Raw genomic sequence first — 25,687 nt, forward strand, 5'->3', positions numbered from 1 at the left:
TATTGAAACACGTCAACAACACACAACACGTTGTCAGCACTGCCTCTCTCTCTCTCTCTCTCTCTCTCTCTCTCTCTCTCTCTCTCAGTTTATCTTACCGTGCCGGTAACAAGGAGGCAAGGAGGTACCAAGACCCTTTGGACCCTCTTGACATACAGTAAATGATGAACAATTGTTGAGGTTTTATATATTTCCTCAATGTGAAATTTTGTAGCTGGCGATGACTTAACACCTTTTTAGGGTAGGCTGTACCGATTCTTACCCACTTATTATTTTTTGTACCTTTCATAATACTTTTTACTATAAAATATGCCACTAGTTTCTTGAATCCTTTACAGTAGTAGTGTTTATGAATTTTTTTTTATTATACAGTAATAGTTTTGTTTAGTTTGTGGAAAATAGATAAGAAGTTTAAATAAAGTCCTTGGCCTGTTTTTTTTCTTGACAGACATCCTGAAATCAATGAACTTCCAGAATTTCAGCAACATCTCTTGATACTCGAGGGCTAGCCGGCCCCCAGGGTTGTCAGGTTTGGCCTTTAAGGCCATTTTGGCTTTTTCAAAAACTTGTTGACCATAAAACAAAATTAATGCAGGCCATGGGTGGTGCGACTACGGCCTGGGTGGTGTGACTAAGGCATGGGAGGTGTTACTGAGGCATGGGCCAAGGCTTTTGACAGCGTACCCTATGAAAGGCTTAGAATTTAACTGGAAGCATATGGGATTCGGGGCAGTGTTCTAGCGTGGATAAGAGACCCTGCATGACCGCAATCAGTGTGTGGTAATTAGTGGTACGAAATCGTCATGTGTACCCATGACTAGCGGGGTACCACAGGGCAGTGTATGGGGTCCGTTGTAGTTTGTTTGTTTCATAAATAACATGCCGGAAGCTATACACTCATCCATACAAATGTTCGAGGATGATGCCAGGTTATTTAGGGAAATTAAGAAACAAACAGATTGTGAAGAGCTGCAGAAAGATCTTTGTCAGCTTCAAGAGTGGTCGAAGAAATGGCTACTAAAATTCAATGTCACTAAGTATAAGAAGATGCACCTGGGTCATACCAACGGTAAGGAGGTGTATCATATGTCCCAATGGGGCGAAGAAATTGCATTAATGGAGACCGAATCCGAAAAGGACCTGGATGTGATTTTGACAATGAATTGAAATTCTCGGGACATTGTGAAAAGATGAATCAAGCATCTAAACTAGTTGGCCTTATAAGAAGGTCGTTCAGAGTGAGGTGCTTCTCCACCTGCAGTACTGGTCCCAAAGATATGCTAGGGGCTGTCAGTTGATTGAAAATGTCCAACGGAGTGCCACCAGAGTAGTGCCTGCACTAAGGCACCTCAGTTATCCAGAGAGATTCGAGCGCCTACGACTGCCTAGCTTTTATTACAGACGGGCAAGGGGTGACCTACTGTAATTGTGGTGTATAAACATCTCAAAGGGCACAACTCAGTCGGATGTCCATACCTGGAGCTGGCGGACGCCCGCTCCACGAGGGGTCACAGCTCAAAGGCATTTCGTCTTATTAACTCTCCTCCTTTAGTCGATAATCTATCTTCCCTTTCTCTTCGCCGCAATGTTGCTTCACTCTCTCTCTCTTTTACAGGTACTTTAATGGGCAATGTTCGGTGGATTTGGCATCCTATGTACCACTGGCATGACCGTGGGCTCGTAACACTCGTCTTGCCCGCGGTGCCCACCGTTTCTGTGTGGATGTCGATCACACTAGAATAACCCGTTATAGTACATCTTTCTTTCCTCACACAGCCAAACTGTGGAATGGTCTGCCTTCTTCTGTTTTTCCATACTCTTACAATCTGTCTCGCTTCAAAAAGCGAAACACCGAGTGTGAACTCTTTCAAGATCAGACTTGACCAACACTGGAGCATGTTCAGATACATTCAGGTGCCAGTTCATGTCCAGTACTTGCCAACAGTGCATAACAGAGACGCGAGTCACGTGACTGACCACCCAAGCGGCTAACGAGCCAATCAGTGGCGAAGAGGATAAAAGTAAGAAGTAAAAATAAGATTGCTGCCGCCCTTGGGTGTATGCCCTTTGTATTTCGTGATACTGAATCATAACAACCATTCCTCTGACCACTCCTAAAAATGAGAGATCTTTCTGTTGCTCGTCACAGTCCGTTTGTTCTAAATTTCCCTGAATGTCTTGGCATCATCTGCAAACAAATGTATTATATGTTGGGTCCCATTAGCCTAGCTAAGCACAGTAATGTACATATAAATTGTATAAATGTACCGGTCCATATATTGTTAGTATAAAGTCCTCTGTCACTGCGTGGATTTCAATATTATCTGGGGGTGATACCTTTCTTTTTGTAGTGGAATTTAAGAGCATCTGATCCTATACTGTAATTGTTTGAGGCTATTGGCAGTTTTAGAAATAGAGGGAGGCAACTGCTGTATAAATTAAAGTAGTTTGCAACTTGAGATGCATCGTAACGGAGTTCATCATTGATGTTGGATCGTTCTTTTGGTTTGTTGCTATTCAAGGATTTTGTTGCTTCCAAAGCTTTTGGGGGATTATTTTTATTTTTCTCAGTCTTAATGGTTAAGTATTCTTCTTTTGCTCATTTTACATCTCTCTCTACTGCACTTTGTTTCTTAGTCTACAAATTTCATTGTGACATCATCATGTCTCTTTCATTTTACCTTACAGTCAATATATTGTACCTCATAATCCCTGTACCCTAACCAGCTCCTCTCTTGACTAAACTAATAAGAAAACGTTAAACAAAATATATAGTGCTGAAAACTTGGGTTTACAGTACTGTGTAAACCTCATTTTCTAGCATTGTATTACTAAACACTTGAGTTATGCAGAAACAAAGGATTCTTCAAGTGTTAAAGAGTAAAAGGTGTAAAACAAGAAAAGAAATTTACAGATAATTGACTAAAACTGTATAAGTTAGATTTTTACAACTTTTAGGTTAAATATTGTGATATAAAGATGAATTCTTACAAATCTATTCATCTATCATTTCGCCACTTATCAACTAACTAGCCGTTTGAATGGTTGGTCTGTTCTTTGTTGTGACCTTTATTGTTCAGTGTTAGTACAGGAGGAAACCGGAGTACCCGGAGAAATCTTGTTATGTTGGTAAGGTCACACTGAATAACAACCATCTCACACCTGTCACAGGTTGGGGATTGAACCCAGGACACAACTGTAAAAGTCACGTGTTATTTTTTACGGGGATTAGCCCACCCGGGCACAGGTCACTGACCCACATCAGGGTCTGGGGGGCGAAAATATAATAATTATAATTATAATAATAATAATAATGATAATAATAATAATACCCTAATATATATTATTATTATTATTATTACAACAATTAATAAAATTAATAGCAAATTAATGCAAATAAAATAATAATAATAATAATAATAATAACTAAATAAATACAAAAACGAAAAAATAAATCAAGAGTGAGAAACGATACACATTATGTATGTTGTGCTGTCCCATTAAGAGAAACAATTGAGACCCTGCAATTGTGTGTAACTGAGGCAGAAAGTCAGGTCAGCAACCTGGGACTTGGTCACAATTTTCGTGATGCCATATGGCAGCAGGGTCTACCATTAGACAACACATTATGCTTCCAATATCTTCCCAGGCTACCTCCCTGATTGATAGCTGCTTACTACCTACTACCGGTACCATCAAAACCATCAAATCATCATCACCATTGTTCCAATGTTTTATGGTTAAATAAATGTTTCAATAAAAACTATAAAATAAAAGTCATACAAATACTCCAGATTCTATTACTTATTATTATTTTTAATTTTGATCTTGTTCACCCCAAAAAAATATATATATACTGTATATACATATATATATGTATCTGCAAGTAAATCACTGTAGGTGCGCGTGATCTAGGTATATGCTGATAACCACAAGGAAAGAAGAAAACACGAAGTTCCCAAGCGCTTTCGTGTAATACACATCTTCAGGGGTGAGTACAGACTAAAGAGGAGTACAAAACAAGGTGTATATATACAGAGGAGGGTGAGACCAGGTCCACAATGGTCAGGTATTAGGTAATGACCCTACTAATCTTTAAATAGCACGGCAACGGTCGGTAGTCAGGTCAGAGGGTAAGGTGACCCAATAATTTTGTAATTAAGAAGATTTGTAACCATTTTACTGAGACAGTTCTGTCTAAGATGGAGGGGGTGGGGGGGTTACCTCCCTTCTTACACAGTGAATCTATTATGTTCCACCACCAACAAACATTCAAGAATAAGTTAGAATTGAGCCAAGAGAAAGTGAAGATCAGTATTACCGCGAGTAACAGAATATTTCACACTCCAATCTTAATTACGAAAAACACAGCAAGAGCATATACTATATTAGTTTCCGTTCAACCAAAACTGAAATGAAAAGCCATGGTCAATTAATCAGACATGCTGAACAAATGCTCAAGTCTGCATATGAAAAAAAAACATACAGCACATTCTAATAAACTTGCAGTCATTTGAATAAGTAATAATCCAGATATCACATTTTGGTCAACAGATCCTTAATCAGTATGTTCAGGAGTACCTATACTAAGATTTTGAACAAAATCTATTTTTGGGCCAAAAATCCTGTAAGGCATAAGACTTACAATTTTTGTCCTTTTCGGCCAAAAAAATTGATTTTTTCAAAATCGCAGTATAGGTACTCCTGAACATACTGCTTAAGGATCTGTTAATCAAAAAATGACACATGGATTATTGCTTGTTCAAATGACTTTTAGACAATTTTAATTACTTTTGCAATGCTAATTACTCACCACTTATGGGTTTTCGAGGTCATTTCTTTGTGCTTGTGTATTATTCTGAATGTACTTAAATAGATATTCACATTAAATTTTTGTTCTGAGAGAAAAAGTATGTTTGGCCCAAAAAAATTTCTAAAAGCCATTTGAACAAGTAATAATCCAGATATCAAATTTAGGTTAACAGATCCTTAAGCACCATATTCAGGAGTACCTATACTAAGATTTTGAACAAAATCTATTTTTTGGCCAAAAATCCTGTAAGGCATAAGACTTACATACATATTGACTGACTGCTGATTTGTATCCCAGTGGAGGCCTAACCAATCCAACTTTTGATATGGTATTAAATTTGATTTTACCTGGTTTATCTTTAAACCAAGGTTTTGAAATAGTACTAGTGTACGTTGGGTCGCCCTTTGACAATCTTCGAAAGACTTTCCCATTATCAGCCAATTGTCTAGATAAGCAAAGGTTCTTATGCCCTCCTTTGCAAGGATCTTTCTGAGAATATTTGCCAGTTTTGTAAAGACTTTTGATGCAATTGTCAGACCGAATGGCATCACTGTGAATTGTTAACTTAATTCCCCTACTTTGAACACCAGAAATTTCCTGTACCTGGGAGCAACAGGAACGTGATAATAGGCATCTTCGAGATCCACTTTTGAGATCCAAACATTGGGCGGAATTAGATGCCTCAGATGGTCGTAAGTGAGCATCTTGAAACTTCTTTTGGGAATAAATATGTTTAGGATTGAAAGATCCAAAATTCACCTTAATTTGTCGGTGCCTTTCTTGGGGACTGGGAATAGGCGAGACATGAAACATTTCTCTAACTGCAACGGTTCTATGACACCTCTGTTTAGTAGTTGACTTACAAATTTTGTAAGTAATGGGGTTGGTTTTTGACCCTTCTTTGGGAATGCTAGGGGAGGGCGCCTCAACCAAGTCCATGTGAGACCCCCTTTGATTGTCTTGTAAGCCCCTATGGAAGAAGTCCATCTGTTCTCCCAACCCCCAAGACGACCCAGCTGTCTGGCTTCATTGGAAGGGGGAAGTTGCTGAGGTGGTGGAATAAGGTCTCCTTCCGTTTCTGAACAAATGGCCACCTCTATTACTTCTTTGATTATTTCCTCATCTAAAATTTCCCCTAGGTTTATAACTGACCCGGGCAGCTGGTCCTGTTCCCCTGTAAAACCTTCCTCTCCTAGGTTTCCGGAAGGTTTGAGGACTCCTGGGGACATTAATATTAATAGTAATCTCCAAAGATGATTTATAATTAATCAATGATTGCTCACCAAACAAAGCAGGAGAAAGAGGAGAAGAACGTATCAACAAATAAGTGCTACCACTTGAAGCATTATTTGTTGCTTGTTTCCTTAGCTGGACTTTCAATCTTAGGGCTTTCAACAAATGATCTAAAAATGAGTTGTACAGGGAATATGGGATTCCTTGTAGAGCAGCAACAAAACATTTGTCCACTTCTGAATTTTCATCATAGTCCAGCACAAACTTAGTTAATAACTGACACATCATAATTGCAGACCAAACATCTGCTGCCAATTTCCTAATTTTAATTCTTCACGCAGGAGTGCAGGGGCAACTGGTTTCAAATTTTTTTCATAACTTATATCAACATATTTTGAAGCCAACAAATATTGGGAAAGATCATATAAGGAACTCTTTTCGTCACTAAATTGGAACTTCAAAAACTAAACTTGTGAGCATTCCTGTCAGCGGGAATGAATGTTAAGTCTTTCAGTAAATTAGCCCATACTTTGTCTATTTCAGAGATCATCTTTGGGCAAATATCAGGCCAAGAAAGTGTAATATCACCCTCCAAAAACAAAGAATGATGACCCAAAGTTGCTTGTCCTTCCTCTCTCTTTGTAGTTGCTGAGATATCAGGAAGCTTAGAGACATTTTCATAAAATATCTTGAATAAGAAATCCACAGGTTCAGATGGATTAGTGAACAAAGAAGACTTAGCTCTTACCAATGTTATCCATGGCCTGTTAGAATCAACCTTACACTCAATATTATCCAGCAGCTGCGTGTCAGTCAATAGCAGCCTGTTTCCACTCGCAGTAACCAACACTTTTGCCCCAGGTGGAAGTGGTTGCCATGATGTGGATAGGATGAAGTCAGTCTCAACAGGTTCTTGCTGCTCAAGAGACTGAATACTATGATTAGAACCAGGCTCATCGTCCTGATCCTGGACTCCACTGAAATCAGATTGAGTAGATAGAGGTTTTTGTAGACTTCCTACTGCCCCACTGTCTGGTGGGTCCAATAACTTATTTTTCTTAGCAGAAGCAGTCTTGTCTAAGTGGGGATCAAGTCTTTTACCTAACACTAATAAACCTAAACTTTCTGCCATCTTGGGATCTTTCCATTGTTGTACATTCAAAAATTTACTCTTCAAGGCCTTATTCCACCTATTTTTAATTTGTAATTGCAATAAATCTTTCTTATCACCTGTAGCTTGATGAAATTGAAAAATTTGATCATAACAAACTGCACAATCCATTGGTGAAAATAGGTTATTTGAGACACAGCTGCCATGAATTATGCAAGCCACATGAGGATCTATCTTAGTAATCCAAGTCGCTTTACATTTTTTATAATTACATGTCTTGGGTGAAACTACTATTACTGAATTCAAATTCTCTACTGACAGACAATTCCTTGAATGTAGTGCCTGAGCTGAACTTTCTAGACTTTGTAGCTCATCACTCAATAGTATCTCCTCAGGGACAGTTCCATAGTCTCCTCCATTATCCATAGGCCCGGACTCCTGTCCTTCATCACTCATCTGAACTAGGAGGAGACCATGAGTCACATTATATCATTATAACACAAAGTAATAATTAATCAATATGACTCATAAATGTTATATTATTCGTAAGTTAATGTTATACAAGTCACTCCTATGACAAATATAAACAATAACTCACTATTTCTTATCTGTCTCTCGACTCATTTATCAAGTATCCCTTAGCTCAATGAAACTTATTTATTTAAATTTGTTTTTATAAAATAATTTCATTCAGAACATTTATTGAGAGGGATCATCAAGATCTTTATTTGTTGCCAATCAGGGGCACAGACATTATCCCCAAGTAAACACTTAAGGGAAAATTCTTACGTGCGCACTATCACCCGGCTGGGTTGACAGTGCTGAGCCGCTAACATAGCGCTCTATTGGCAGCAATGTTCACTATTACTCTAGCAATATTTAGAAGGTGTAAATTCCATTTCAACATAACTCTAGATTGCTAGTAAGACTGGAAGGTCAACATTCCGGAAGGAACGCTAAGTCTAGCAGCCTCGCTAAAGTTCGCCTGAACCCGCTACTGAGGACATCAAATAAAGTTATGAAGAGACAAACTCAACTCTGGCCTTTTTGCTGAGAACAAATAGAAACTCAAGGGCGGAAGCCCAAAGGTTTTTGTGAACGAACATAAGAGTATGGAGAGAGACAGTCATAGTATTCATATTAGCACATGAATAATTGGGACAAAGATCGGAAGCAATATACATATATATGTATACAGTATATATAAATAGATTTATTCACATATTCTCTTTTAGTGAAGACGAGCCTGGGAGGGCGCAGCGACATGCACTGAGTGACTTAAAGGCAAGGGATAGTCACAACGATCTAAACGACTCACAAAGAGAATGTGTTTTGGTCGCCATGCTGACCCAAAGTCGTATAAGAAAATGCCCCAAAACAATAAATGAGAGACATAACAAAATAAGAGTCACTCTACTTCATCACTGTGCTGTAAAGTACAAATACCGTATATAATATCCTTGCGGAGGTGAGTATTTCAGCAATTAGAACACAAATTCGCGGAGCTTCCCTTTGTGTGTATTATAGCTGAATCGCCAGTGGAGGGTGTGTGGGGGGCCTGGCTGACTGTGTGATGGAGGGTTCTGGAGGACTGTGTGAAGGAGGGCTCTGGAGGACTGTGATGGAGGGCTCTGGAGGACTGTGTGTGAAGGAGGGCTCGTGAGTACTGAGTGGACAGATTGGTCTTCGAGTAAAATTAATATTAGTTGTAGTGACAGTATAAATATACAGGACTACATGCCTATTGGTTATTAGAGAAAATTAGTAGTAGTAGTGGTAGTAGTAGTAAATACAGCAAGTAAAGCAAGTTGTTGTGGGTGGGTTTCAACTAACTTTACTAACCTAACTTAACCAGCCTAAGTTAATTAAACGTAATAACGTAGACTGAACCAAATCCGTAATAAGGTCATTGCGACCCGTAGCTGGGGACGTCAAAGGCTCGGTCGGATTGGTACACCGTCAATGACCATTTCTCTTGGCCATATTGACTGTAGACAGTCGGAAAAAAATTACACGTATATAATGGAGACTAGAGGTGCGGGGTGTGGGGCGTCTTACCTCCCTGTCAGCTGCAGCTAGTGAGTGAAGAATGGGCCGAAAACGAGTTCGTCGAGACTTTATATATGAAGGTTGAGAGTGACGTCACGAAGCTTCATTGAAGCATTTGAAGCTTCGAACATGATTATACGTTCAAATATCGTAAAAACGTCAAATTTATGGCCGAACTGCGGTCCAGTGGATAAGCTTTCTGTTTGCTATTTTAGAGGACCGAGATCGAGTCACGGCGTTACTCTATTTTATTTCTCTTTTTCTTCTTTTTTTATTATGGAGAACTATTTTCGGATCACCTGAAGAATCATCGCCCCAGCTTATTTCACCTAACGATTAAACCACCCTAAAACTATTGTGAGAGGATGAGGTTAGGTTAGGATATGTTAGGTTAGATTTAGGTTAGGATAGAATAGGTTTAGGTTAGGTTAAGTTAGGTTAGGGTGGTTTAATCGTTAGGTGAAATAAGCTGGGGTGATGATTCTTCAGGTGATCCATTACCTCTTTTAACAATATTGTTCTTGATCTTTCGTGACTTAAGTTAACTGTAGTGGAGAATTTAATATCAGTTGACTCAAGTAGACATTCAGTGACTCCTGCTGACCTGCGGATGTTTATGTTGTTCTTTTTCAGTGGCTTATCGTGAGTGTCTGTGTGTGTATTAATTTCCGGTCTTCATCCCCTGTGGTCATCCTGTTATCTTATCTTATGCTTTTCTTCTCTATTCATCTTCTTTATCTCATTCTGTGCATTCATTCACTCTAGTAGACTAGTGTGTGTGTGTAAGGCCAATACTCTCTCTATCTTTGCTCTCTTAATTTTCCTCTATCTCCTTCTATCCCCCTTTCTTTCTTGCCCTCTCTCTATCCGTGTTTAACTCACTGGTGGATGTTTAGTTGTAATTGTTTACTTGTGTGTGAGACTAAGGACGGTGGGGAGGATTGTTTTTCTTCAATAAAGCGCCATCTATCGTCGACCACCACAACTTGATCACAATTCACTTTACGTTTTCGTCTTATACTTAACGGGAATTTAATAGAGCTTAACATTAAGGGAAACACTAATATTAACATTATAACAGTAATTTTTCGAACAATATTTAGTAAGAATTTGATAGAGAGTTAAACCTCGATTTGTTACACTGACAATTGATGTGACCATTACAACTGTGTCGGGAATGTAATCACGGATTTCCCCGACACTGACAAACAGGATGTACTCCGTTTACACAAATACATTTGCGTGAGCTCACCACTAATTGAATATTTTTAATGTTAACGCAGTATTTTAAACAGTAATGCAGAACCTCCAAAAGTGTTTGCTGACCTGAATCCACACAGCTTTATTTACTTTACTTTATTCTCTTCGCCACTGATCAGCCTGTTAGCCACTTGGGCGCTTGGTCATGACTCACGGTTACTCACTGTTGGCAAATACTATAGGTATGTACTGGTTCCAGACTGTATCTGTACCTGCGCCAGTTCACAACTCTCACTCAAAACAAGTTTGTCATGAAAGTTTTCTGAAAGTGTGGCTTCTTCAATCACTGTAATATCTTAACCGATTGTGAAGTTATATAACAATTATTGTCTAAACGAGACACCCGCGTTTTGTGTTTCGGATAAGGTAAATTCTGCAGAAAACCAGACGGACGAACAGACACTAGCATAATATAATGAAAGTACCATCATGTCTGAGGGTTGGCACCCACGACCCTTTACTCTAAATGTTTTTGGGCTGTGTTTATCAATCTTCTAGATGCTGTATCTCTCCGGGGACGACAACTGTTAAAATGATTCATCCACCCCAGTCTCTGTCTTCCCCTGCCCCCCCCCCTACCCTCAATTTTACCCATTAATCTAAAATAAACAAAGTGCAACAATAAATACTTAATATACATCTACCCTACGAAACATTTGCTAGGTCATCATCGCCACCCAACACAGATACTTCAGATAAAAACAAATTTCACTTACGAACCTTTGAGAATTCTGCCTCTGTGCCTCGACCTGCTCAATGTCTCCTAAGAGACAGTCAAGGAGTCGTACCCGAGGCCTCCATCATCAACATCGAGTACCGTCCCACTGAACCAACACACCACCACGCCAAAACTGTTTATGGTATGAATCTGTACGGTTGAAGGGTAATATTATTTAGAAACTATACAAATTACCCAGTATCTTCCAAACTATACAAATTACCCAGTATATTCCAAACTATATATATTACCCAGTATATTCTAAACTATATATATTACCCAGTATATTCCAAACTATACAAATTAACTTTTCACTTTTTACTTTAATCCTCTTCACCACTGCTCGATAGCCGCTTGGGCGGTCGGTCACGTCTCTGTTACGCACTGTTGGCAAGTACTGGGCATGCACTGGCTCCTGAATGTATTTGAACCTGCCCCAGTGTTGGTCAAGTCAGGTCTTGAAAGAGCTCACAGTTTGTCCCGTCACAACACTCTCTGGCAGATTGTTGCAAGAGTTCACAACTCTCACTCCGAAAATGTTACCCCTCACAGTTTTCTGGGCTTGCGGCTTCTTCAACCCTGAGCTGTGACCCCATGTGGGGCGAGCGTCCGCCAGCTCCAGATAAGGAAACTAGACCGAATAGTGCCCTTCGATATGCTTATACACCTCAATTGGGTCTCCCCTTACCCGTCTATAGTACACTGTATAAGCTAGGCAAGTTCAGACGTTCCAATCTCTCAGGGTAGCTGAGGTGCCCTAGTGCAGGCACCAGTCTAGTGGCCCTCCTTTGGACATTTTCAATCAACTGACAGTCCCTAGCATATCTCGTGGACGGGGTGACAGTACTCCAGATGGGGAAGCATTTCACTCTTGAAGATCGCTACGAAGAACTGAACGTCTTGATATCTGAACGACCTTCGTATAAGACCTAATAATTTTGTTGCCTGATTTACCTTCTGTTCTCAATGGCCCGAGAACTTCAGCTCATTGTAAACATACACGCCGAGGTCCTTTTCACATTGTCTCAATTAATGCAGCTTCTTCGTCCCGTTGGGACATATGATACCCCTCCTTAGCAGTCATATCTTCGACTATTCTTGGAGCTCACAGAAATCCTTCTGCAGCTCTTCACAGTCTGCTTGGTTCTTAATTTCCCGAAATAACTTGGCCTCATCGGCAAACATTTTTATGGAAGATTGTACAGCTTCAAGCATGTCCTTTATGAAGCAAACAAACAATACACTGCCCTGTGGTACTCCGCTTGTGACGGGTAAACATGGTGATTTCGTGCCATTAATCATCACACAGTGCTTGCGGTCATGCAGAAAGTCTTCTATCCACGCTAAGACATTTCCCCGAATCCCGTACCCTTCCAGTTTAATTTTCGGCCTTTCGTGGGTACGCTGTCGAAAGCCTTGGTAAAATCTAGGTATATATTGTCGATAATACCACCCTGTTGCAGAATATGGGTCCAAATATTCAATACCTTGAGTAATTGTGTTAAGCAGGAGCACCCCGGCATAAAACCGTGTTTCGTAGTAGATGTTCCATAGTGGCATCTCTTATAATGCTCTCAAGTACTTTACATACTATGCTGGTCAGGCTCACCGGTCTATAGTTGTTCGTGGAGTGACGCTCGCCCTTCTTGAAGATAGGACTCACATAAACCATTTTCCAATCATTGGGGACCTTTTGTTCAGCCAGGCATTTACAAAACAGGATCTTCAGGGGCTCGGCAAGCTCGTTGCACAACTCTCTTCGCACTCTAGGATGCACCGTGTCAGGCCCGGGACTCTTATGGACCTTTAGCTTTGACAGTTTATTTCTTATAACCTCTTCTGTAAACACAATGTGGGTCAGTTCTGTGTCGAACAGTCTGTTGTAGTGGAATTCTCCCCTACAACTGCGTAGCAGCCCACCACCAAGCGTATCCGCATTCCAATGTGCCGCCTCCCCTAGCAACCAAGCGAGAGCTGTCCCCAGATGTTACCGTATCTTAGCAACGAAACTAGTCACCGGCTACTTCTCGGGTTTTCCCAACATGACTCATAGAGGACTGGCGGCTGCTGCCGGGTGTATATAAGCTCTGTCTCTCCATTGAGATTCATTCTGCCCATTTTCCTGAACAAGCAACATCTCCTCCAGCAAGCTCCACGCTGTTAACATTTCATTCAACCAGGAGGCCAGCAACAGGCAACACCTTCTCTAACGAAGCTCCTGCACATCTACCTCCTTCAACACGATACTCCCGAACGTCTTCTACTGAGCTGCTCCCCACCACACGGCATCTCCAGCACCAGACTGTCTATCATATAACTTATATATATTATATAAGAAAACCACATTAGAGTTTCCTTCCATCCTGAGTGCTAGACAACATTAATATCTCGATACCCCTACAATCATCCCTAACCTAATTTAACATAACCTAACTTAACACACGCTTAATCTAGCCTAGCCTAATTTTTTTATGAGAACCAGGTGCAACAGTGTAATGAGTCAAGTGTGAATGATAAGTTGTGGTTGTCGACTGAATTACATTTTCCCTTTGAATAACAACCCATGGCAATGTTGAAGAGTTATATGTACCATCCTTCCAAGGGGGACTGTATTCTGTCATGTTGCTTATTGTTGAACTTTTAAATCTGTTGATCCCACAGACATTAGGAGCATCAATTAACCCCCTCAGTCACAAGTACAGTAGCTCTCTAAGAGCCTCACACATCTCCAAGTTGATATTCACAATATAGCCACAAACAGCCTCTGGTTGGATCAGACTACCCCTGACAGCCTTACATAGTCCTTAAATCCATTATACAGCCACCTATGATCATCACACAGCCCTAATTAGCCAAACAGTCCGCGGCGGCGCATATAAGCCCTGGGCTCACACATTATTACTTATTCAAATGACTTGCAAATGTACTTCATAATTTTCTAAAAGCCACTTGAACATGTAATAATCCAGATATCAAATTTTAACAACAGATCCTGAAGCAGCATGTTCAGGAGTACCTATGCTGAGATTTTGAACAAAATCTTATTTCTTCTTGTGCCCAAAATCATGTGTTGCATAAGACTTTACAATTTTGTCATTGGCTTTTTGGCCAAAAATACTTTTTCTCTCAGAACCAAAAATTTATAATGTGCCTACCTATTTAAGCACATCCAGAATAATACACAAGCACCAAGAAATGACCTTGAAAACCCAAAAATGGCGAAGCAACTAGCATTAAAATAAGTAAAAATTTTCTAAAAGCCATTTGAACAAGCAATAATCCATGTGTCAAATTTTGGTTAACAGTTCCTTAAGTAGCACGCTCAGGAGTACTCTATACTATGATTTTGAACAAAATCAATTTTTGATCTAAATGCCAAAAATTGTAAGGCTTTACCCCTACAGAATTTTTGGCCAATAACATTTTTCTCCCGAGAATAAAAATTTAATGTGCCTAAATACTTAAGTACAAAGTACACCCAGACCAATACACACACCAAGAAGTGACCTTGAAAACCCAAAAATGGCTTAAAGCAATAGCACATGTAAAATAAGTAAAATTTTCTAAAGTTTCATTTGAACAAGCAATAATCCATGTGTCAAATTCTTACAACACATCCTAAGCAGCATGTTCAGGAGTACCTATACTGCGATTTTGAACAAAAATCTATTTTTTGGCCGAAAATGACAAAATTGTAAGTCTTATGCTCATAGTAGTTTTAGGTCAGGGAATAGATTTTGTTCAAAATCTGAGTAAATACTTCCTGAATATGCTGTTAAGGATCTGTTAACCAAAATGCGATATCCGATTATTACTTCTGTTCAAATGGCTTTTAGAAAATTGTAATTACATTTGCAAGTCATTTGAATAAGTAATAATGCAGATATCAAATTTTGCTAACACATCCTTAATCAGCATGTCTAGGAGTACTATACTGTGATTTTGAACAAAAATCTGTTTTGGGATTAAATACTCAAAATTGTAAGGCTTACCTTACAGAATTTTTGGACAAAAAATATTCTTTTTCTCTCAGAACTAAAAATTTAATGTGCATAACTATTTAAGTACATCCAAAATAATACACAAGCACCAAGAAATGACCTCGAAAACCCAAAGTGGCTTAGTAATTAGCATTGCAGAAGTAATTAAAATAAAATTCTAAAATCATTTTGAACAAGCAATAATCCATGTGTCAAATTTTGGTTAACAGATCCTACAGCATGTTCAGAGCACCATACTGCAATTCTTGAACAACAAAATCTATTTGACTAGTAAATGCCATAAATTGTAAGGCTTACCCCTTACAGAATTTTTGTACAAAAAATACTTTTTCCTCACAGAACTAAAATTTAATGTGCCTACCTATTTAAGTACATCCAGAATAATACACAAGCACAAAGAAATTACCTCAAAAACCTAAAAGCAGTAATTAGCATTGCAGAAGTAATTAAAATTTTTGTAAAAATCATTTGAACAAGCAATAATCCATATAAAAAATTATGGTTAACAGATCCTTAAGCAGCACGTTCAGGAGTACCTATACTGTGATTTTGAACAAAATCTATTTTTGGACAAATTTTGGCCAAAAATACGTTTTCTCTCAGAACTAAAATTTACGCTACCTAAATACTTAAGTACACCCAGACTAATACACAAGCAAGAAATGACCTTGAAAACCCAAAATGGCGAGCAACTAGCATTATAAAACAAGTAAACAATTTTAAAAGCCATTTGAACAAGTAATAATCCAGATATCAAATTTTGGTTAACAGTTCCTAAGCAGTATGTTCAGGAGCAACCTATGCTGATATCTTGAACAAAATCTATTTTTTAGCCGGAAATGACAAAAGTTGTAAGTCTTATGCCTTAAAGGATTTTGGCCAAAAATACCTTTTCTCTCGGTGAACTAAAATTTAAAGTGCCTACCTATTTAAGTACATCCAGAATAATACACAAGCAATCTCAAGAAATGACCTCTAAAACCTAAAAGTGGCTTAGTAATTAGCATTGCAAAAGTAATTAAAATGTTCTAAGAGCCATTTGAACAAGTAATAATCCAAATATCAAATTTTGGTTAACAGCTCCTTAAGCAGCATATTCAGGAGTACCTATACTGAGATTTTGAACAAAATCTATTTTTTGGCCGAAAATGTCAAAAATTGTAGTCTTATATACCTTACAGGATTTTTGGCCAAAAAATAAATTTTGTTCAAAATCTCAGTAATAGCAAATTAATACATATACAAATAAAAAAAATAATAACCATAAATAAATACAAAAACGAAAAAATAAATCAAGAGTGAGAAACTAAAACACATTATGTATCTTGTGTTGTCCAAGTAAGAGAAACAATTGAGACCCGTAAATTGTGTGCAAATGAGGCAGAGAGTCAGATAAGCAACCTGGAACTTGGTCACAATTTTCATGATGCCATATGGCAGCAGGGTTCACCGTTAGACAATACATTATGCTTCCAATCTTTCCAGGCGGTAGTACCTCCCTGATTGGTAGCTGCCTATCACCTACTACCTGTACCATCAAAACCATCAAATCATCATCATCATCACCATTGTTCCAATGTTTTATGGTTAAATAAATGTTTAAATAAAACTTATAAAATAGGAGTCATACAAATACTCCATTAAATTCCTTAATATTTTCAATTACAATGAGATATACTGTGACTGTACTACTTTATGGAAAATTCAGACTTTTTATTTATTTATTTTTTTAATTTTGATCTTGTTCACCAACTGCGTAGGATGATTGAACCTTTGAGATTTTATTAACATCATTTCTTGGTGTAGCCTCTGGGAAGAGGCATGTCGAACACGATAGGTCGGTTAACAGGCAGGTAACGATTGTTACACAAGGCAGCGTTTATGAAGAATGTTGTGCACGTGAGTTACACCATATCCTGGAAAAAATAAAAATAAACTTCAATTTTAAAGCATCAAGTCCAATAATGCAAAGAGGTACTGTACAAAGAGTTTCTATTACCATAATGGGTTCCTAAGAAGCTATCTTTTTTCAATACCATAAAGTACTGTACCGTATTGTATGGTAATGTATACACATTAGCTGTAGTACCAAAAGGATTCCTTTCAAGTATGTGCTTTCCCAATACCATAATAATAATCCCCATGAGGTACATTCTTTCCAAATATTGACCCTGCTGCCATAGGCATCACAAAAATTGTGACAAATTCCCAGGTTGCTGATCTGACTTTCTGCCTCATTTACACACAATTGCAGGGTCTCAACTGTTTCTCTTACTTTGACAACAAGATACACATATCGTTTCTCACTATTGATCTTTTTCATTTTTAATTTCTTTATTATCATTATTATTATTATTATTATTTTTATTATTATTATTATTATTATTATTACTATTATTACATTTTCGCCCCCCAGGCCCCGATGTGGGCTAATCCCTGCAAAAAAATAAAAATAAAAGAATTTTACCTAAGTATCAGGCACTTTATTATAACTGCATTGCTATAATGTGGACAATATCTGTGGAGTTCCTTCATTACCCAATTCAAAATTTTACGTTTGTCCAAGGTTCAATACCAAAGTCGTAGCCTGTATGGTTGGCACAAAGTCCTTGTCTGTATGGTTGAGACCGAGTCCTGGTCTGTATGGTTGAGACAAAGCACTAGCCTGTATAGTTAACACAGAGCACTTGTTATGGTTAACTTTTACTTTTATCCTCTTCGCCACTGATTGGCCTGGTTTGCTGATTGGGCGGTCGGTCACGTCTCTGTTACGCACTGTTGGCAAGTACTCGAGATGCACTGGCTACGACAAAGTCCTAGCCTGTATGGTTCAGACATTCCTAGTCTGTATGGTTAAGACAAAGTCCTAGCCAGTATAGTTATGACTATAATGTTTATCTATCAGACCAAAGCATCCAAGCCAGTAGAACAACATAGACATGGCAGTAACTAGGGGAGTAGGCATTCACCCATGTAAGCTGACCCACCCTACAATAACTAAAGTGAGATTAAGACCTGACCCAACAGAGGTCACGGTGTAAGGGAAGAGTTCTTGCCACCAGCCGGCATCATGACCCTGTTAATCTATGGAACTGCCCTTCAGCCAGTACTCTTGACACCTGACCAAACAAGCAGGTCTAGACACACCCAAACTATTGTTAAATAGAGAGGACATTTGCCGGCTTGAGACTCCAATACAAGGCCTACAACTCTTTCCTAGGGTCATAACCGGAAGGGGGCAGCAACACTCCGCCCCCAGTCCCGCTTGTCGCCTCACCAGGTACAGTCAGCCAAAGATGCACCAACCCCACCCTGGGTCTCGTGCTCGCAATTTTACCGGGTAATATTTGGTAAAAGAAGGCTGTATGTAAAGGTGATTGTGATTAGACCTGTTTTTGGCTGTATCACTGTTAGGATAAATATTAAACAAACCAAAGGTAACATTATATATTAATAAATTGTCTATTGTTACTTAAGGTCATGAGAAGTTTCTAAATGTTTGTATATTTGCTTAAATAATGAAGAAAATTATATTCATGAATTGGCATCTCAACTACAACCACAGCTGCCACAAGATTCTCACATAAAATTTTCTTCAATAACATTACAGGTACTTCAAACAACCATATTAATTTTTTAAATTAATTTTACTACAGCTACAATCAGGGTCTTATTTTCTTCAGTTTTATATGTAGAACCAATCACTCACTGGTTTTGTAAGCTTTAACAAAAACAATAGCAACCGCCTCGTCTCCTCGTGTGTTTTAATATTCCACGATTATTAATAAATTGTATTGTTAATTTTGCACACACAAACATTAATTCAATAAAACAAATTCAGAAACATTAATTAAAATATATATGAACAGTAAATAAGTGTTGCTATATTCTTATGTAAAGTAATAACGATATGTTTTCACGATGCTACATATACAGTACATACGATCTCTTTTTACTTTACTATTATCGTTAGCTACTTCTATTGTTACATTTATTAACATTAAATAACATTACTTAAAACAACCATACTAATTTTACTACAGCTACAACCAGGGTCTTATTTCTTCAGTTTTATATGTAGAACCAGTCAGTCACTGGTTTTGTAATCAACGAAACAATGCTGTCTCATTTCCCGTTTAATGTTCTACGATATTAATGAATTGTATTGCTCATTTTGCACACAAACATTAATTCAATCAAAAAGACTCAGTAATAAACAATAATGAATCTTTTGTACATATGAGAAATGACGCTGTTTACCATTGTACATGTCATCTGAACATTGGTGGGCCGTTCAAACCCGTCGAAATTCGAGTTTCCGCCGTCAAAATTTATAAATGTGTTGTATTTTTTGTGTGTTTAAATAGAAAAAGTCGAATTAAAACGAATTTTGAGAAGCTATCATGACATTTAACCCTTCAATATGTCTTCAAAGAGACCATGAAGCAGAGAAAGGAGCTAGTACCTGCCGTAAGCACAAGTCACTATCTATCCAGGAAAAGGGTGAATTTCCATGGTCCGGAAATTTCCATGGTCCGGCACCGGTCAGGTCCCGAGGTTGCCAGACTAGAGAGGTACAACCTGTAGTACCTGTATAAATTTTACTACCTCTTCATATGAGATTAACCACATAATATAACAGAGTACTAACCTGTAAGGTAAAGACAAAGTCCTAGCCTGTATGGTTGAGACAGTCCTAGCCTGTATGGTTGAGACAGTCCTAGCCTGAATGGTTGAGACAAAGTACTAGCCTGTATGGTTGAGACAGTCCTAGCCTGTATGGTTGAGACAAAGTACTAGTCTGTATGGCTGAGACAAAGTCCTAGCCTGTATGGTTGAGACAGTCCTAGCCTGTATGGTTGAGACAGTCCTAGCCTGTATGGTTGAGACAAAGTCCTAGCTCTGTATGGTTGAGACAAAGTCCTAGCCTGTATGGTTGAGACAAAGTCCTAGCCTGTATTGGTTGAGACAAAGTCCTACTGTATGGTTGAGACAAAGTACTAGCCTGTATGGTTGAGACAAGTCCTAGCCTGTATGGTTGAGAGTACTAGCCTGTATGGTTGGAGCAAAGTCCTAGCCTGTATGGTTGAGACAAAGTCCTAGTCTGTATGGTTGAGACAAACCAGCCTGTATGGTTGAGACAAAGTCCTAGTCTGTATGGATGAGACAAAGTCCTACCATGGTTGAGACAAAGCCTAGCCTGTATGGTTGAGACAAAAGTCCTAGTCTTGTATGGTTGAGACAAAGTCCTAGTCTGTATGGTTGAGACAAAGTCCTAGTCTGTAAGTGTGGTGAGACAAAGTCCTAGCCTGTATGGTTGAGACAAAGTCCTAGCCTGTATGGTTGAGACAAAGTCCTAGCCTGTATGGTTGAGACAAAGTCCCAGCCTGTATGGTTGAGAGACAGTCCTAGCCTGTATGGTTGAGACAGTCCTAGTCTGTATGGTTGAGACAAAGTCCTAGCCTGTATGGTTGAGACAAAGTATCTGTATGGCTGAGACAAAGTACTAGCCTGTATGGTTGAGACAAAGTCCTAGCCTGTATGGTTGAGACAAAGTCCTAGCCTGTAAGGGTTGAGACAAAGTCCTAGTCTGTATGGTTGAGACAAAGTCCCTAGCCTGTATGGTTGAGACAAAGTCCTAGCCTGTATGGTTGAGACAAAGTCCTAGCCTGTATGGTTGAGACAAAGTACTAGCCTGTATGGTTGAGACAAAGTCCTAGCCTGTATGGTTGAGACAAAGTACTAGCCTGTATGGTTGAGAGACAAAGTACTAGCCTGTATGGTTGAGACAAACCCTAGCCTGTATGGTTGAGACAAAGTCCTAGCTTGTATGGTTGAGACAAAGTCCTAGCCTGTATGGTTGAGACAAAGTCCTAGTCTGTATGGTTGAGACAAAGTCCTAGCCTGTATGGTTGAGACAAAGTCCTAGCCTGTATGGTTGAGACAAAGTACTAGCCGTATGGTTGAGACAGTCCTAGCCTGTATGGTTGAGACAAAGTACTAGCCTGTATGGTTGAGACAAAATACTACCTGTATTTTGAGACAAAGTACTAGCCTGTATGGTTGAGACAAAGTCCTAGTCTGTATGGTTGAGACAAAGTCCTAGCTCATGGTTGAGACAAAGTCCTAGCTGAGGTTGGAGACAAAGTCCTAGTCTGTATGGTTGAGACAAAGTCCTAGCCTGTATGGTTGAGACAAAGTCCTAGTCTGTATGGTTGAGACAAAAGTACTAGCCTGTATGGTTGAGACAAAGTCCTAGCCTGTATGGTTGAGACAAAGTCCTAGCCTGTGGTTGAGACAAAGTCCTAGTCTGTATGGTTGAGACAAAGTCCTAGCCTGTATGGTTGAGACAAAGTCCTAGTCTGTATGGTTGAGACAAAGCACTAGCCTGCTGTATGGTTGAGACAAAGTACTAGCCTGTATGGTTGAGACAAAGTCCTAGCCTGTATGGTTGAGACAGTCCTAGCCTGTATGTTGAGACAGTCCTAGTCTGTATGGTTGAGATAAAGTCCTAGCCTGTATGGTTGAGACAAAGTACTAGTCTGTATGGCTGAGACAAAGCATAGCCTGTATGGTTGAAGCAAAGTCCAGCCATGGTTGAAAGTCTAGCCTGTATAGTTTGGAGTCTCAGTCTGTATGTTGAGACAAAGTCTGTATGGGAGACAAAGTCCTAGTCTGTAGTTGAGACAAAGTCCTAGCCTGTATGGTTGAGAAGAGTCCTACCTGTATGGTTGAGACAAAGTCCTAGTCTGTATGGTTGAGACAAAGTCCTAGCCTGTATGGTTGAGAAAGTCCCAGCTTGTATGGTTGGAGACAAAAGCACAGCCTGTCATGGTTGAGAGACATCCTAGCCTGTGGATGGTTAGACAAAGTCCTAGTGGTTGAGACAAATCCTAGCCTGTATGGCTGAGACAAAGTCCTAGCCTGTATGGCTGAGACAAAGTCCTAGCCTGTATGGTTGAGACAAAGTCCTAGCCTGTATGGTTGAGACAAAGTCCCATAGCCTGTATGGTTAGAGACAAAGTCCTAGCCTGTATGGCTGAGACAAAGTCCTAGCTGTATGGTTGAGGAGACAAAGTCCTAGCCTGTATGGTTGAGACAAAGTCCTAGCCTGTATGGTTGAGACAAAAGTCCTAGTCTGTATGGTAGAGAAATTTCATGTTAAAGAATATTCTCAGCTAACTTAATTATACTAACAGCTACTAAATCCCATTCTTAACCTACCTGCATCACGTATGCAATATATGGACCAGTCCAATGTAGATGAATAAATATGATGTACTGTATATTATGGAAAATATTAATAGAAATTTTTTAGCCTTATGGCATGTGGGGATTTTTAGAGTCTGTTCTTTAAAGCTACATCCTTACAGTTGTCTGTTACCTGGGAATGGACAAAAAGCTGGTAGACATAGCAAAATAAATCCGACTGTAAAATACAGTTGCTCACCATCTAGCTATACGAGCCTCATCTCTTGACTGATCTAAAATTAATAATACAGTATCAACGGTCTTATATTTTAAGTCCCAGTCATTCTCACGGGTGTATATTGTATGCAAAATAATGATACAAATTACAATATAACCAAGAGATTGAGGTCTTATGAACCAAAACCACAAAAGCAATGAGGGACATCATGTCTGCTTGCTACAATGCAACAGAAATAATAAGCTTCAACAGCTACTTCCAGCTAATCATTTAAATTAATAAAAGTAACAAATTTGTTACAGACACTTCAAACTACCATTATTAATTCATATGTTTCTATATTTGCAGTGTATTATATAACTTAAATGTGTTTTCTTTATCTTACATAACTTTATATTTTTAAAAGAGGACACTAATCTAGGTGACATTTACTTTGTCATCTTTCCAACTTGTCAATTTCCTAACAGATAGGTTGGCTGGTTGGTCAGTTCTCTTTAAGCTAAAAAGAAGTATGAATGCGCCCTTGAATGTATGTCCATATACTTGAATGTGTTCCCATGTTTGTTAAACCTAACTTAAAGGGTCACACTTGTTCTGTTATTGGTAGGTTATTCTAAAACCAAAATTCTAATACCAAAGACAAATAGATTGCCGTCACACATTTGCAAACTTCAAATAAGTACATTTGACTGAGAACAGAAATGCTCTTGTGCTTATGAACTAACAACAAATTGTCCATTGTCTGTGTGTAGAAAACGAGGTACCAGGTAATTGTAAACACTTTAATTTCTTTAAGTGAGATGACTCAGTTTGGATGTTCTTAATCAATTGGCAGTCTTTGGCTTATCTCAAAGACCAAGCAAAATTGCAATACTGTTCAATACTGTATTCTAGTGAGACAGCACCACACTTTTGACAAAAAATGTATGTTGCTCTGTTACCGTAACTCTTTCAAGAGAGTTAAGAATAGGATCAAGTTTTCATGTCATGAATGCAGCATCTGAAGCTTGCTTTTAAAAATAATTAAAAACAAAAATATGCTGAATCTAAAATTCACCTCGTACTTAAAGATACACAGGAGGATCTGACATGCGTTTCTGTAACAAGCATAACAATATATACAAGATGAACATTATGCTATTTGTATGCACTACATGTTAGAAATCTTGCATTCAGAACTCACTAAAATATATATTAAATGGTTGGAACAATACTTTCATTCCAATAAACGATGCTCCAAAATGTGTAGCTATGTGGAGGAGAAAGAATAACAGCAGGATCATACTTAAATTTACTCCTATACAGTACTGAGTGTGATAGTACTGTACTATGCGTATATGTAAAATTCACATAACTGTTTTGTAGTCATTCATCTATACCTGTACTGTAATGTATATAGATTTTGTTCTTTTTTTTTTACCATTTCACCCCTTGAAGTGTGGTTTGTACACTCACCATCGTTGTAGACTATACACAGACTTACCCTCATGAATGTGGCCAAATACATGGTACTTTGGTTTAACCTTGTCTTGTACAATGGCTAGTAACTCCTCGCATCCTCCATGTTGACTCTTTTTTGTAATATCTCCCTGGCCCCAGGGTGGTCCATGTGTTAATAGAATATCTGTATCCTCAGGGATTAGTGACCACTTTTTCCAGCATTGTTCCCCACGAGGCAATTGGAAAGCTGATCTGTAGTGCCGGGGTGTCCTGTGAAAATCAATACATCATTTTGTATTGACTGAATACAAGTATTATTCAAACAAAATAATTTTCTCATACAATTTTCCTCTTGCTTATAGTATCAAAATCATGTTTTTGAGAGGAGTGAGTGGGAACAGACATGAGGGTGGATCAAAAGTATAATGGGAGGAGAGGGTAATGAATATTGTATATGTGAGACAATGAATGGGTACAACTGTTTAAGGAACAACCCATACGAATCCACACAATTGTGAAACAATCACAAACGAGGGTTGAGAATAGGGTTGCCCAGGTCTCCGGTTTTGGGCCGGAGTCTCCGGAAATTAATCTTTATCTTGACAGATTTGGGAAATCTCCGGATTATCACTGACTATTATATTTGTTGTTAGCTCATCATACAATTATATGATATACTAATTTCTTTTCATCAGACTTATAGTAATTAGCATGTTTCCACACTCTATAACAGTAACATCAGTCATACACTTGGATGTTATGGACGAGACCAACAATGTGCCTGTGTGGACAGGTTTGATTCCTGTGCATCCTGAGAACCGGAGCAGGTGTGGGGGGGGTGGGCAGTGTTCCCAAAATAGATACGAAAGTATCCATGTGGATTCTTCTTGACATGAGGCGTACGTTTTCTGACGCTGACCAAAATGATACAAAATGGTATACAGTACAGTACTCCCTCTTTATCGACGGGGGTTACGTTCTGTAGACGGCCGTCGATAAAAACGTCGATACCGTGATGGTTACGTAATTTTTCTAACTATTATTAGCATATGTTGAATAAATGTACCTTTAAGAATTAATCGTTTCCTTTACACATAACCTTAAATAATAGTGTATAAATAATAATATAATAAGTGGACAAAAATACTAGCAAACTTACAATTTCATTTATTGAAGTGAACATCGGTCCTTACAGTAAACAATACAGTGTACAGTATATACAAGTGTGATGATTGAGGCTTATTAAAAAGCCTGACCAGTCAGATGAGTATGATGAGTCAAGGTCTGCATCTTCTTGAGGGGTGTGGGCAGGTACTGCGTCTTGTTGTTGTGAGGTGCAGCCTTCTCGTCTTGTTGTGAGGGTGTGGCAGCTTCTGCCTCCTGTTGCCCACCGCTTGGCTGATGTCTGTGTTCAGGGAAAGGCGGGCGGGTAGACGCTAGTCACGCCACTAGTGCCGCCTAAAGTACAAACAAGGCCGCAGAGTTATCAAAGCCAAAATAAAAATCCGTCTAAATAATCCGTCGATAATCGAAACCGTCGATAAAAAATCCGTCGATAAAGAGGGAGTACTGTACTGTAAATTGCCAAAAATGGATACTTTAACTCTTTTTCTAGAAATTGGATACGTTTTAT

The 25,687-nt window shown here is 38.8% G+C and overlaps 1 protein-coding gene across 1 annotated transcript; it reads right to left on the reverse strand.

The window, feature by feature from the left end:
* Positions 1 to 16,681: 16,681 nt before the first annotated feature.
* On the reverse strand, positions 16,682 to 24,338 carry LOC121854950 (metallophosphoesterase domain-containing protein 1-like; the record flags this gene model as incomplete). Its single annotated transcript, XM_042349763.1, has 2 exons — positions 16,682 to 17,091; positions 24,098 to 24,338. Coding segments are annotated over 2 exons (357 nt in total), but the record flags the coding sequence as incomplete, so codon positions are not given.
* Positions 24,339 to 25,687: the final 1,349 nt, after the last annotated feature.

The sequence above is a fragment of the Homarus americanus genome, unplaced genomic scaffold, assembly GCF_018991925.1.
Source record: "Homarus americanus isolate GMGI-L3 unplaced genomic scaffold, GMGI_Hamer_2.0 scaffold1024, whole genome shotgun sequence".
Lineage (NCBI taxonomy): Eukaryota > Metazoa > Arthropoda > Malacostraca > Decapoda > Nephropidae > Homarus > Homarus americanus.